The sequence below is a fragment of the Opisthocomus hoazin genome, chromosome 23 (genome assembly GCF_030867145.1).
Source record: "Opisthocomus hoazin isolate bOpiHoa1 chromosome 23, bOpiHoa1.hap1, whole genome shotgun sequence".
NCBI lineage: Eukaryota > Metazoa > Chordata > Aves > Opisthocomiformes > Opisthocomidae > Opisthocomus > Opisthocomus hoazin.
This window is the reverse complement of record NC_134436.1, coordinates 5,227,939-5,242,726: the sequence shown is the minus strand read 5'-3', so window position 1 is coordinate 5,242,726 and position 14,788 is coordinate 5,227,939. Positions and strand designations below refer to the sequence as shown.

General features: G+C 57.8%; 2 protein-coding genes across 2 annotated transcripts in view; both read left to right on the top strand.

Moving 5' to 3' along the window:
- The first annotated feature begins 1,345 nt into the window (after positions 1–1,345).
- SMIM33 (small integral membrane protein 33) lies at positions 1,346–3,278 on the top strand. Its single transcript, XM_075441902.1, has 2 exons — positions 1,346–1,406; positions 2,781–3,278. The coding sequence occupies exon 2, from the start codon at positions 2,797–2,799 to the stop codon at positions 3,217–3,219; it is 423 nt and encodes a 140-aa protein (XP_075298017.1). The 5' UTR covers positions 1,346–1,406; positions 2,781–2,796; the 3' UTR covers positions 3,220–3,278.
- A 7,658-nt stretch (positions 3,279–10,936) lies between these two features.
- The window catches only part of PCDH12 (protocadherin 12), a 5,473-nt gene continuing 1,621 nt past the window's right edge, over positions 10,937–14,788 (top strand). The window contains exons 1-2 of the mRNA XM_075442107.1: positions 10,937–14,033; positions 14,546–14,640. Of these exons, the coding sequence (XP_075298222.1) occupies positions 11,118–14,033; positions 14,546–14,640 (3,011 nt within the window). The 5' untranslated portion in view covers positions 10,937–11,117. The remainder of the gene's footprint in view (positions 14,034–14,545; positions 14,641–14,788) is intronic.

The window sequence follows — 14,788 nt, the reverse complement described above, 5'->3', positions numbered from 1 at the left end:
AGGAAACGGGCTGAATCCACAGGGGAATTGTGTTTTTCAGCCCATTATGGTCGGAGAGGATGTGAGACATCGCTTACCGATGGCAAAGGAAACCTCACCATCAGTTTGTTGGGGGAATTCGGCTCTCGTGGTGGGGGAGAGCGGTGGCACAGCGGGCCTGCCTTGCTTTGGGTTCAGTGGCTTCTTTGTGGTGCTTGGGTTTTTTTGGAGATGCTGTGTTTGTGATGAGGGTGTGCACCCCAGCTCCAGTCTGCTCAGCATCAGCCGTGAGGGCTGCAAGCTGCATTGGTCCTTCCTGGGCAAGGAGCTGCTGGAGGAGCCGGTCCTCCCCTCCCAGCTGAGAGGGGATTTCTTAGCATCTCCAGGAGGGATTTGGAAATATTTGCTCCTTGCAGGGCCAGGGCAACTCCTTGTGCAGCTCCAGCAAGTCTGGGCACCAGGTTGTGCTGGCTTTGGGATGCTGGTTTTCAGCTGGTAGCAGCACCCTTCCCCACAGGACACAGGGCACAGGGCAGGCTTTGACTTACCCCAACCCAGTCCCTTGACAAGGGGAGGAACTGGGAAAACGGGCTGGTCCTGTCCCCCGTCTGGCCCAAGGGGTTTGGGGCATTTGGTTTCTTGGTGTTGACTTTGTGATGCACTTGTCTGTGAACGTCCTGTCTGTCTGTCTGTCTGTCCCCTAGTCGCATTGCGTGAACTTCAGAGGTAATAAGCTGCCCCGTGCTGGGTGCGAATGGGTGTTTGCAAGGGGAAGGAAGGGTCTTGCTGTCTCCACATGGGAAAGGCTCCCGTATCTGCCCATCTCGGAAGGTCTGTGCAGGTGTTGAGAATGCAAATCCACAGGATTGTGTCTCCTGGCTCGAGGGGCTGGTCCAGCCCCCTCCCACAGCCCCCTGGAAAGCCACAGAGCCTCGGCTGAGGGTGACGGAGCTGCTCCTTCGCTGCAGGGAGCGCATCAGTGGGGTGTCTTCTGCTGCCGGCAAGGTGCTGGCTTTCCACGACCAGGACATGGCAGCAGGAACGGTGGGAGAGATGTCCCGTGCACTGCGCAGCTCCTTGCATTTCAGCGGGTCTCTTCAAACACCTCCAAAACCCCAAGCAAACCGTCAGGCCGACAGCACCCAGCGTCCCGCAGCGGCCTTTGGTTTTACAAAACCTCTGTTGGCAGCCTCCCCGCCCCATTTTTTCTTTCTCCTGCACAGATGTGATGCTCAGAGATTACGCTGCAGATTAAGGTTTTACTGAATCCTGAAATGAGTGCAAATTCCCAGAAGCTCTAACGTGCGGCCAAATCTCCTGGACGCTCGGCCGGATGGGGGGAGAGGCTTTTCCCACCCCGTCCTCCCCACGTGCAGGGAAGACAGAGCCCCGATATTCACCCCAGCTTGTCTGCTGAGAGCCTCCAGGTAAGAGCAGTTTTGTTTCGGGGCAGAAAGATGGGGAGACATGTTTTGTGATGGTTGTTTAGACAAAGCTCTGGAGGAGCCATCTTTTCTGCCCTGAGATGTGCTCGGGGCCACCAGCGTGGCATGGGGTCTGACCGCACGGCATCCCCGGACAGGGGGACAGTACCTGCCTGCGTGCGGGGGTAAAGGCTGCTGACTCGAGGGCGTCCCTGTGGCCTTGCTCGCGCGGCCGAGGTGCGGGGGGAGAGATGAGCGAGCACCGACCTGCCACTGGCTCCCGCCTCTGACCCTGAGCAGGTCCTGGGGTCCAGAGCTTCGCCACGGACTCGCACCGCTGCTGGCGAGGGTCCTGCGAGCCCAGAGCGTTGTGCGGATACGCTTTGCCAAGGGCTCACGTGCAGAAGGGTGACTTTTTTACACCGGTTTCTTAACTGCATTAAACGTGAACGCCGAGTGGGTGGGAGGAGAGAGGTTTCCTGCAGCTGGGCGGCCGGGGGCTGCGTGTGCAGCCGAAGGGCGGTAGGTGCTTTCCCCCCTGAACAAAAGGGCGCTTGTCTTGCAGCGGGCGAGAGGAGGGATTTTTTCCGGCGAGGGTGTGTGACAGCGAGGGAGGGGGCTGTGGTGCTGATGTGGCACCCAGCGAAGTGAGGGAACACCTCTCCCGCCCGCGATGAGCAGGCGCTTCCTCCTCTGCCCCGGGGAGTCCCGGGGGTGTGGGGACGAGGCGTGACGTGGCAGCCGGCGAGGTGAGTCTGGCTGCACCCACACCGGGGAACCATCCCGGACGCTTTTCTGCTGGTCCTGCCGTCAGCTTCTCCGCCTCGCCGCTGGAGATGACGACTGCCACGCAACGGGGACACCGAGGTACCCCTGCGCGGCTGGGGAGGGCTCCCCCTCCCTCCTCTCAGCCCTGCTCCCCCCGTGCTGGCTCCCGAGGAGTTAGTGGCTGTGGCGAGGGATGCCTCGTGGTGTGTTTCGGTGGGGTTGGATCTCCCAGGGAGGTCCCTGCGGGGTTTGGTCTTGGGTTAGCACCGTGGGGCTGGGGGCAAAGAGGGGAGGGTGGAGGGCTCTCCTCCGGGGAGCGAGGTGTGGTGGGGAGAAGAGCCCCACGCCGAAGGTGTCCAGGACAAGGGGATGCAGGGCACGGCCTCCCTGGCTGAACGTGTCCAGGGTGCCGTCCCTACAACCCCAGGTATAACCACCAAAATTTATCCTGTCCTGCAAGCCCGAGGCAGGGAGCAGTTACGGGATGGTCCCATTCCCCAGCAGCTGCAGGTGAAGGCAGCAGCCGCTGACTTGAGGGCAGGAGATGAGGACATCAGACAACCTCTGCTCAGCAGCCACCCCTTTCCACCCTGCCTTTCTCTGTCCCAGGTCAGCCTGCTCAGCCATGAATGCCTCCGCGCCCGGCAGCCAGCTAAGACAGCCTGAGCCCCAGGAGGCGGCCGCCTTCACGCCCGTCTCCGTTGTCAGGAGCGTGACGAAGAAATCCGATGCCCTGCCCGTGATCTCCGTGATTGTCGTCATCTTCGTCCTCTTGGCCGTCTTCATCATCATCGTGGTGCACTACGGCCCTCACCTCCGCACTGTCCAGATCACCCTCTACCACGAGCCCATGCCGCAGGACCTGGACGATGGGGTGCACCTCACGGACTGGAAGCAGCTGGGCTCCCAGAAGAAGCTGCCTGTCCAGCCCTGCCAGTGGGAGCCGGGCGGTGTGGATGCGGCTGGCATGAGCTGCCAGTGCTCCTGCAAGCATCACCTTCCCTGTGCGAGCGCTGAGCCCAACGTCATCGAGATCACGTACCTGTGACGAGGCTGTGGGCCACCTGGGTAGGACTCAAGCGACTGTGTTCTGCTGGAAAAATAGTGACTGGGATGTTAGCCCGAGACTCACCAGTTCCCACACGAGGAGGTTTCAGCTCCCCAGGACTGCGTCTCTCCCCAGGCAGGCTCAGATAGAAGGTTGTGCCACTGCAGTGGCCCATCACCAGCCCCCGAAAGCCCAGCCCAGGGGGATCACTGTCCCCAAGCAAGATCTGGGTCCTCAGCCCAGGCTCTGGGGCTGGGTCAGCCTATGTGGGGCAGCATTAGTATCTCTTTTGGGTTTTCTCACCCTGGTTTTACCCATCCCACGCTGCCTGGGAGTGCCCAGGAGAGCTGTCCTTGCCCCAGCTGGGGAGCACTGGGCGTATGCTCAGCCCCTTGGCAGGAGTTGGAAGTTGCATCATCTGGAAGCACTTTCCGGATTAAAGATGTTTCCACATGCATGGTGTCCTCTTTATGCCGTTTACATGGCACAGAAAAGCCCCCAGCCCCTCTTTTCCTGCATGCCACAGCCCCTTTCTCTCCATCGGAGGGCTGAAGCACCATCCTCCCTCCTGCCAGCCCTGGCAGTGGGCTCAGCCCGTCGTGGCAAACAGCCAGCGGGGAGGAGGCAGCACCTGAACCCGTGTTGGTGTTTCAGCAGTGGAGCTGGTGGCAGAGGACATGTCCAGTCCCGTGGTGGAGGTGGATGACAGAAGAGAGGTGACACGGCAGAGGCAGAAGAGGTGATAACAGCACATCAGCCACCCTTTGCAGCTGGCTGAACGTCTTGAGGTGTTGGCACCGGTGAAGAAACACGTGCATCTCTGGGAAGAGCCTGCAGCATCTCTGTGCACGATGGCAGGGATAGGGAGACCTGAGGTCCTCTTCCTTGTGGTCTTCTGCGTTGTCCCCATTGCTGTCTGCTGTTACTGTCCCAAGGGATGCTCTGCCTGGGGACCTGTTCACTCGGGTGGTTTCAGCATTGGAAGCAGCAGGACACGTCCCAGCTGAGGAGGGAGCGATGGTGAGATCAGCACAGCCAGCCCTGTTGGGATGGATGTTGATGTGGCTCAGTCATCCTGGGCGGAAGCTTGCTGAGGTGGCACAGAAGGAGCAGATGGAGAGGTGAACCTTCATCTTTAGCCTCGTAAGGCTCCTGGTGGTAGCAGACCATGGTGACCTGCTCAGCCCTGGGAGTCTTTCTGCTGCTGAAGGTGCTGGGCATTGCTTTGGACAAGAAATTGGTCTCAGGTTCTCCTCACTTGGTGGAAGCTGGACATCAAAGTCTGTCTTCACCCCATGGGTTCGGAGGACAGTCCCTGGGGAGGGAGCACAGCTTCTGGGATTACCCTCAAGGATTTATTCTGCTGAATAGTCCCAGGAGTCAAAATATGGTTCCTGCCTCTCCTCCCCATCCCAGAACAGAAAAGCCAGATCCGTGTCTGTGCTAAGCGACATCCCTGGCACAGATCCCTCTGTGCACTGTCGGACAAAAAACGGGGTCTTTTACCTGTTCTTCTGGGCGCTGGAGGTAATTCTGACATGGCAGATGCTCCAGCATCCTTTCACTTATTTCCAGCTTCTTTTCTCACTAATTTAAAGCTGAGTAGTGGTTGGACTTGCTGGAAAATTTTGGTCTTTATAATAAACATAATTTATATTGCTTTTTTTAGGGGTTGTTTTCTGTTTTGATTTTTCCCTTTTGTTTTCCAGAGGTGATAGTGCATTATCAGCTTTCCCACGCCTGTGTTAGAGGAGATAAGGTCTGTCATTTCAACTGAAAATCACTGAGAGTCCTGTCTCCCTTTGCATATCAACACAGGGCTTATTTTTTAGTTTGTACATCCCTCATTAGCAAGCACCAGCTGACGAGCGAACCACCTTCCGGGGCCATCTCTTTAAACGACGGCTGTAGGTTGCGATAATCTGGGTGGTCACCCGTGCCAAGGGTGAGGGCTCAGCCTAAGAGCTAGAGAAACCCCCTTACAACCAGTGGATCTGCACTGGGGTACCCAGAGTGGCCACGCTGCGTCTCGGGGACACCCGCTGTGCGCTGGGACGGTGACACCCAGCCGGGGTGAATCGGCCGGGTTGTCACCCGCCTTTCGTGGTTGTGTCGTTCTGGGTCAGGGAGCAGCCTGGTTCAAGACAAAGTCTTTGAGAAACGGGAGCTTTTGTGGCAGCTCCCCCTGAAGGACAACCGCAGCAGGGAAGCATCGTGTTCGCAATGAAAAGATTAAAAAGTCTAAATATTAATAAAGAGAAAAATCAAATGGGTAATTATTACCAGAACTCATTGATTTGCAGCCGCCGGGGACTCGTAAAGCTCTGATTTATGCTACAGCATGCTGTGGCCCAGATCTATCACTTACTCCGTGGAGGAGCCGGGGGAACCCCACCGCTGCAGAACGCTTTGTTGGGGTGTTGCAGGTTGTCGGACCAAAAGCACATGAAACTGGCAGTGAACGGTGGTGCTGATGGGGCTCCAGCGTCCCCCGTATTTGTCCTGTGCTCTGATCCTTCCAGCCCAGTCCAGGAGCTGTCAGCGGCCCCTTCTTCTATGTGACCTTTTCTGGAAAGATCTAGTGCTGAAGTTTTGGCCTTCAGGACTATTTCCATGTATTTCATTTGCAAACAGGTATTTAGAAATACCCTTTTGATATACAGGGAAAAAAAATGACTGCAAGACTCATGATAGCAAACTAGATCATACGAGCAAGTGCCAATCTTACGCCAGTCTTCTCCTCCAGAAGGACACCAAGGGTTACATCTCAACTCTGCTTCTCATTGCTTTCTCCGACACAATGAAATGTCATTTTTACAGATTCCCCTTTTATATTTGGCCAGCTCTACTGCTATCTGCTTATAGGATTGCTCTTTGCAGCGCAAGACTTTATAAAATACGTTAGGGCTCTCGAGTGGCAGAGGCTGTGCATGCAAATTATCATAACATTATTACTCTCTATTCAAACACTGAGCTTGTTCCAATTTCTTTCACTTGTAACTTTCTTCCCCTCCCTAACAATAATCTTTTTAAGAACACAGAGCAACAATAACTCTCCTTATCATACCCTCCACACAGGGGAGCTCCCGGAGCACAGCAAGCAGGAGCTGGCAGAGACTTTGCAGTTAGCTGCTTTGGGAAAAGCCAGACTGCTGCCTTAGGAAGCTTTTAAATGCTGCTGCATCACCTATTAACTCTGTCCTGATTAGGGATTACTTGCGTGTCCTTTAATTTCTCTCCTCATTAGGATGTTCACCTGCTGAGGGTGGGAGCGCCCATATAACCCCTGCCCAGGCACACAGCTCCCAGGAGCAGTTAGCAGGGGGTTTGCAGCTGGGGCTGTGGGAATCTCTGACCTTGAGGCTGCCGGGTTGCCTCAAATCGTGGGAGGCATCTGGGGCATCAGCTGAGGATGAGGGGGCTGTGGCATCACCTGGTGCTGGGAGCTGGCTAAGCCTGAGGGTGGTCAGATGTCCTCTCCTTGGGGGTCTGTGGCCATGCTGGGCAGGGTGCGGGCAGCGAGCTGGGGTGGGTGTTTCTTCTGCCTCTGCCCAGTGTGGGGGTAAGCTTGTGTCTGGAGGGGTGGTCTGGGCTCCCCGGGGTGAGGAAGGCATTGCTGGAGGAGGCTGTGAGGAGAGGCAGAGAAGTCTTTGGGTGGTGAAGGATGCGATCCTGAGTGAGCCAGCACACAAGGGACCTGACGGGGGTGGGAGGCTGGGCAAGGTGGCATGTGGAGGTCACTTTCAGTGTTACCTTCTGATTTTATGGAGGGGATGAGCACAGGGAGAGCCAGGGGCCCCTGAGAGCAGGTTCATCCACCTCTTGCAGGTTTGTGAGGCCCTGGCCCAGGCTGCCCAGAGAAGCTGTGGCTGCCCCCTCCCTGGCAGGGTTCAAGGCCAGGTTGGACGGGGCTCTGAGCACCCTGGGCTGGTGGAAGGTGTCCCTGCCCATGGCAGGGGGGTTGGAACCAGATGAGCTTTAAGGTCTCTTCCAACCCAAACCATCTTATGATTTGTGGACTTGCTGTTTGGTGGGAGAGGGTGAATCATCCCCTTCCTCCTGAAAAAGGTCCCCCAAGGGCCTCCCCAGTCCCTGCAGGCAGCTGAGGATGGGGCAGGTCCTGGGTCACCTCTCACATCTGCACTCGGCTCCTGAAAGACCTAATGCACAGAGATGCTTGAAGAAAATGTATTTTTGCTGTTGAAATGGGAGTGACACTTCTAGAGAAGCAAAGCCTGCCTTTGAAGGGCTGAAAACCAAGACAGATGAGGGGAAAAAAGCATGATCCCTGGGTGTAAGGGCACCAGTGGCTGAGGAGCAGCTACGCTTTCACTTGCCCCATCGAGGCTTTGCAGCTGTCTTCCTGCTCAGGACAGAGCTCCGAGGTACGGAGCTGAGCCTGGAAGAGAGCGTCCCACCTCGGGGTGCGTCCTGTTGTCCATGGCCTCTGTGCCCTGACCCTCAGACACCATTTCCCACCTCATAAAGCAGAGACCAAGTCCTGCTTCCCTGAATGGTCCGCAGGACACAGTAAGTCCTGAGCACCCTAATGAGGCCAAATCTTGGTATGTCTTCAGTCGTGCTCGTTTTGAACTCTTCTCCTTTTGGTGTTGTTTTTCATTATTAGATTTGAAAAAAAAATTCTCTTCCCTTCTCATTTTTATGTTGCCCTATGCACCGTTCTGGGGATGTGCAGCACAGCTTGTGCTACCAAGCCAACCCAAAGTGACAAACAAAATGCAAAATTTTGAAATTTGACAGCCCAGCTGTGCAGTGGAGTGTGAAATAACTCGTCCGGGCTGCTTTCTGCCATGTGACGGGCGGTGAGTGCGTGGTGCCTGAACTACAGCTCTGCACCCCTGGGAGACCGGGCTGTTCCCTGTGTCTGGCTGAGGAACTGAGCTTCAGAGGAGCCAGATTTTCACACCTTGTAAATGACATTTACGTCTGCTACGGGCACTAATAGCATCACGCAGGAGCTGAAGAACGCTACTGCAATAATTGAATATAACTGATGCTCTTTCTGAGCTTGAAATGAAAGGGCTTAGGTGCAGTCAACCTCCTGGGGAGAAGGTTTATGTTCGTTGATACAACATTGTCTATGAAGAAGCATCTGCGTGTTGGGAACCTGCCTGTGTGTGCACAGGAAGCAGGAGATGTTTTTAGATCTTATTTCATTGTCTGTGCTTCTGGCAAGTCTCAGCTCAAGCTCATTTTTCTGTTCTAGTTTCTTTGTTAGCATTACTTTGCCTGTCTTCCCCCAAGACACAGCCTGCGTGGTTTACAGCTCAGCAATGCTCTCGCAGCGTCCTACAGCCATCCTCCCAGCTGCTAATGTCCTGATGGCTTGGGGTCACAGGTCTAGTCTATAGGGATTTATTCCTGAAGCATCGTAATAATTAATGCATTAGTTCCGCCAGCTCCTCTCTCTTGGCCATTCCAGATCTGTCACCACTGCCAATATCTGTACAGACAGACTGGGGACAGCCCAGATGGTGAGGGGACAGTGCTCAGGAGGGGGTCACAACACTCTTCTTGGTGACCGTGACTTTTCCTCCCAGCGCCGGGACTGTCACATCAGCCTTTCCCTCTGGTGGCTGAGCAAGCTGGTCCTTAAAATCTCCTCTGCCTCCTTGCCTTTGGGGAGAAAAAGGAGTGGTCTGGGGCTGCAGCAGCCTACAGGGACACCCTCCCTCCGGCTGGTGGGGTGAGGGCTGCACTGAGCAGGGTCCGGCACACGTGGGTGCTGGTGTTGGTGGGTATATATCTCCTGGTACATCACTGGTGGGTTAACACGGCCCACCTGCTGCGATTGGCTTGCTCTGCAGATGGCTTGGGAGGCGGTGGGAAGAAGGATATGTCTGGCAGGGCTTTTGAGGAACCCCTGCAGTTCTTAGGCATAATATTTATTTCCTTTCCTTGGTGGTATTTTGGTGCGGTTCTTCTGTTCCTCTCCATCTCTGAAAAGGAAAGGCGTAAAAAAAGGGAGATGGAAGGATGAGACTCCCCCCAGAAGGAAGCAGCCTTCCCACCCACCCACCCGAGCAGAGCATGGGCTGAGAGACATCCGCTTCTCCATCCGCAGCTCCACAGGCAGCCGTCGAGCAGGAGAGCATCCCTCCGGGAGAGCCCGGGGGCTGGCTTCGCTCAGCTGAGGAGGAAGCGAGAGCACAAAGCAGGGAAATGACTTGGCAAAGGTCACCTGGAGCTGGGGCCAAGCCCAGGAATAGCACCGGGTCTCCTGCCACCCCCCACCACGGCTGAGCTGCACTGGCCCTTCCTCCGGGCGTGCTGAGCGGTGGCACTAACCCACCCGGGGCAAAACGGCTGGTCAGCACTGGCGTGGTTTTGCTTTGCTGTTCCCTGTGGCATTAAAATTTACCATAATAAAGAAAAGTGATGAAAGCAGGGAACTGGGAGGCGATGCAGGCAATGGAGAGCCTGACCTGGGAAAGTCAGAGCTGTCAGGAGGACAGTGAGGGGAGCAGAGATGGATGGGAATAGGATAGGGGTGCTGGGGTGCCTGGAAAGGCAGGAGAAGGGGGGCAAGATGTGTGCAGGACAGCAATGGCAGCTGCAGGGTTGCTGGAGGCTGCCTGATGGATACAGGGGGGCCAAGATGAAGATGATGTGGCTGGCGGGACTCAAACCACAATACAAAGATGCTCTGCTCTCTGTAATGGCCAAGGAAACCTCTGCAGTGACCTTCCCTGTCCTGAATGCCTTCAGTCACCCTGAGACCCGAAGCAGAGCCCAGCTTGGGGTAACCGGGCTCTGCAGGCAGGCAGCTGCCTGCTCCCCTGCCTGCGCAGGAGGAACACGTGAAACAGCTTCAGGCTGGGCTGCCTAAGCATGGACATGGTGGTCTGGCTGTGCAGCCTCACGTGAGCTGCCTGCAGGTGGGGGCTCAGGGTAAGATGTTGGAATAAGGCAAAGCAGGGATTTGGTGGTGCAAAATCAGTGCTGGGTGAGGGGTGATGCTGGGGAAATCAGAGCAAGAGCTGAGCTGGGGACAGAGCATGTGCCAAGATGGGGGGAGCTGGCCAGGACAGACGGACGTAGGGGATGGGGAGAGGCCTGACAGGACGCAGCTCGCATCTGCCAGAGCCCTCCTTTCTTCCAGCGTGCCCGCCTGCCTGTGTTTGATGTGGCAGCTCTCCCAGTGATTCATTAGCTCATTTTGGTGTGTCCAGATGAAAATGAAGCAGTGACATAATCAAAAGCCATGTGCTGGAAAAGGTGACGTGGGTGTGTTGCCCTCCGAACTGACAGCAAAAGGCAGAGCAAGAACCCGGGATTACACGCTGGATTTAGACAAAATGAAAATAAATCAAAGTGAGTCAGAAATCTGACAGCACAGGGAACGAGCCTTTGGGGTAAAGCAAGAGCAGAGGTCCATCGTGGTTGCTGGCCCTTGCAGGCATCTTCTTGAAGCACGTGCGAGGCTTTGCGGGTGGGCTAGGCACTGTCTGCAGGGATCGCGCCTCCTGTGAAATGCATTTTGCAGGTGACCGCAGGCAGCAGCGATGGTCCCCGCAGGTGGGAAACTGAGGGCACTTCCACACCTCTCTGCCAGCCGGGCAGCGTGCTGCCCCGCCAGCCCCCGTCCCGCCCAGGCATTGTACCAGCCCGGTCCTCCCTTTTCCTGTAGGTGGGGTTTCCATAGGAAACACGCCTGGTCCACCTCCCGGCCCGGCTGGACGGCCGGACGCTGCTCCCCGGCTGAAGCCGCAGTGGTCCCCTCTGCTCCGGGCTGAGCGCTTCGTCCCGGGGAGCAGCTGGGTCTCTCAGTCACCCCTTGGCGATGGTGGGGCAGGGGACAACCGCTGGACTCTGTCAGCATTTCTCCTCCTTTCCAACTGCTGGCTGGTGCCTATGGGACTTGGAGATGGGAGAGGATGCCAAGGACTTGCGATCGCTGTAAGGACAATTGGGGTATGCGGCGGCAGGCGGGCAAGCCCACGGCAGCGCGCCGGGGCAGCGGGGCAGTGGGCTTTGCCAGCAGCATGCTGTTGCTGAGCCGCTCCGGTCTCCATCTCCCAGCTTTGTGGTGGTACCTCTTCCTGTCCACCGATGCCCAGGAGGTGGCCACGTTCACGGTGCAGTACCGGGTGTTCGAAGAAGTGCTGCCGGGAACGGTGATAGGGACGCTGGCCGAGCACTTCGAGGGGGGCGAGAGCGGCGAAACAGCGGATACCTTCCAGCTGATGGAGACCCCCAGGAGGTTCCCGCTGCACGTGGGGAGCGGGGACGGGGTGCTCAGCACGGCTGGGCGGGTGGACAGGGAGCAGCTGTGCCGGCACAGCGATCCTTGCTGGGTCTCGTTTGACGTGCTGGCTGCCCGAAACCTGGCTCTGATTCACGTGGAGGTTCAAGTGCTGGACATCAATGACAACGCACCGCGGTTCCCCACGCCCGAGCTGGAGCTGGAGATGTCAGAGAGTGCATCCCTGAGGACACGGATCCCGCTGGACCGAGCCCTGGATGCCGATGCTGGCCCCAATGCCCACTGCTCCTACAGCCTCTCCCCCAGTGAGCACTTTGCACTGGAGGTTGTCTCCAGCTCCGATGGGACAAGGCACGCGGAACTTGTCATGGTTAAAGAAGTGGACCGGGAGCTGCACTCCTCCTTCGACCTCGTGCTGACAGCCACTGATCACGGGGAGCCGCCAAAATCAGGTACCGCTTTAATTAAAGTAATTGTCCTTGACTCCAATGATAACAGCCCCGTCTTTGCAGAGAGCTCTTTGATGGTAGAGGTTCGGGAGGATGCTCTGCCTGGGACCCTCCTCGTGACAGTCATGGCCACTGACCCTGACCAGGGTCCCAATGGGGAAATCGAATACAGCCTGAGCAAGCACGCACCCCCGGAGGTGCTGAGCGCTTTTGGCATCGATGCCCGCACGGGCAGCATCATCCTGAAGCACCCGCTGGACTACGAGGAAACCCATGCCTACGAGCTGGATGTGCAAGCCCGGGACCTGGGCGCTAACCCCATCCCAGCACACTGCAAGATCGTGGTCAAAGTCCTGGATGTCAACGACAACGCTCCTGACGTCCACGTCACCTGGGCTGCACGGGCACCCGTGCTCTCCGAAGCCCTCCCCAAAGACAGCTTCGTGGCTCTGGTGACAGCCAGTGACCCCGACTCAGGAAGCAACGGGCAAGTGCATTGCTCCCTCAGTCAAGGGTATGAGCACTTCAGGCTGAAGAGGACCAACAGCCATAGCTACGTGTTGATGACCAATGCCACGCTAGACAGGGAGCTGCGTGCTGAGTACAACCTGACTCTGCTGGCGCGGGACCACGGAGACCTCTCCTTGGCTGTGCTGAAGCACCTCACCATCTGCATCAGTGATGTGAACGACAATGCCCCTTCCTTTGAAAAGGCCACCTATGAGGTTGCCGTTGCTGAGAACAGTGAAGGACCTGCCTTCTTGCTCACTGTCCATGCTACTGACCCCGACCTGGGTTTCAACGGGAGAATCACCTACAGCATCCCGGACTCCTCTGTGTCAGGTCTACTCTCAATCGACCCCACCACTGGGGATGTTTTTGCCCTCCAAGCTTTTGATTATGAGCAGATGAGGAGCCTGGAGTTCCTGGTGACCGCGGAGGATGGTGGTCACCCCAAGCTGGCGTCCAACATCTCTGTCAGGCTGGATGTGCTTGACCGGAATGACAACGCACCCATCATCACTGCACCAGTGCTGGTGGGAGGCATGGCCACACTCTCTGTCCTGGTCAATGAGGAGACGGGGTGCCTCTGGGTGGCCCCTGGGAATGGGACCACCCAAGAGACTGCAGCAGTGACCAATGCGACACTTGTGTCATGTGCCAGCACTCCCTTCCTCTTCACCGTCATGGCCAAGGATGTGGACTCTGGCATCAACGGGGCTCTCCGCTATGATCTGGTGGGCGGGGGTGATGCCAGGCTCTTCATCCTGGACCCTGTCTTGGGGCAGGTCTTCCTCAACACCAGCAATGCCAGCAGCCTTGCCGGCAGCGAGCAGGAGCTGGTGGTCCGGGTGAGCGATGGGGGAGACATCCCCCTGCACACCGTGGTCCGTGTCCACTTATTTTTCCGGCATCACGGCGCATTCTCCAAAATATCAGCCCAGGATCCCGGGTGGCTGAACCCGTCTGTGGTGGTCGTTCTCTGCCTGGCCGGTCTCCTGGGTGGGTGCCTTCTCCTTTTGGCTTTAACCCTGTCTTTGCGTAAGAAGGAGAAGAAGGACGGCATGGCCTACAACTGCAGGGAGGCAGAGGATGCCCGCAGGCAGCAGCAGCTCAAGAAGCCGCACAGGCAGATCCAGAAGGCAGACATCCACCTCGTCCCGCTGCTCCGGGGCCGGCCGCGGGAGGCTGAGCCCCACCGTCCCTGCCAGGACGATCTGTCCGGCACAGCCGCCCCCATGCCGGGGGGGTCCCCGCAGGCTCCCCTTCACCTCACCCCCACTCTCTACAGGACCCTGAGAAATCAGAGGACCCAAAAAGACTTGGATGAGCAGCAGGAGACCTTCAACCTGCCCATCCTGCAGCGCCGGCCCTGCCAGCCCCACAGACCGAAAAATTCGGCGAAAGAGCCTGTGAGCCCCCCGGATGCACCGCTGCACTGCAGGAGCTTGGTGAAGCCACTGCAGGGGCCCGTGGGAGAGCCCCCGCTGCCACCAGACCAGCCCACGGATGCTGGGGGACCTGGGCAGCCCCAGGCCCACCAGCACATCCTCAGGAGCCTGGTCCGGCTGTCGCTGGTGGCACTGGCGGAGCAGAGCCCCACCGGGGAGTTCGCGATGGAGTCGCCCCCGGTGCAGGTAGGAGCTGCCCCAGGTGTTGCAGGAGGCGTGGATATGGACCCCCCCACACCCCACAAAGCCTTCCTTGCCCAGCTCTTGCACACCCCGGGGTGGTGGGAACGTGCAGCCTGATGGTCTTTGGCTGGTCTCTCCTCCCAGCGCTGGGCAGAGGTGCCCCAGCAGCAAGGGCTGGGTGGGATGACCGGCCACCCCACCGTGGGCAGGGTCTACCTGCACCCATGAGGATGCCAGGGAGCCGGGGTGGAGGGTGCCGTCACACAGGGAAGGGGACAACCCCACGCTCCCTTCCCCAGGGGAGCACATGGGCAGGGAGCGGCAGGCAGGGCCGGCGCGGGGGCCAGGTGGGCTGCCCGGCCGCTTGTTTTTCCCCTGCCTGGGGATGGCGACCCATCCGCAGGAGGAGGAAACGCTATAAAAAGGCCGGGGGGGGGGGTTCGGAGGGGACGTCCTGGCAGGAAGCAGCTTGAGCGGTGATCGCTGGGGCTCAACAGGCCTTTCCTGCCTTACAGCAAATCTCCCAGCTGCTCTCCCTGCTGCACCAGGGCCAGTTCCAGCCCAAAACAAACCACAGGGGAAACAAGTACACGGCCAAGAACGGCAGCAGGTAAGGCCAGCTCTCAGCCCTCCCCACGCCCCGCTCCTCTGCGCCTCTGTTGCCCCCGCTTCAGCCCCACTGGTCCCAAGAGCCTCCAAGGGCAGGAGACACCAGGGCAGCAGACACACAAGGCAAAAACCTCATTCCTGGTTTTGCT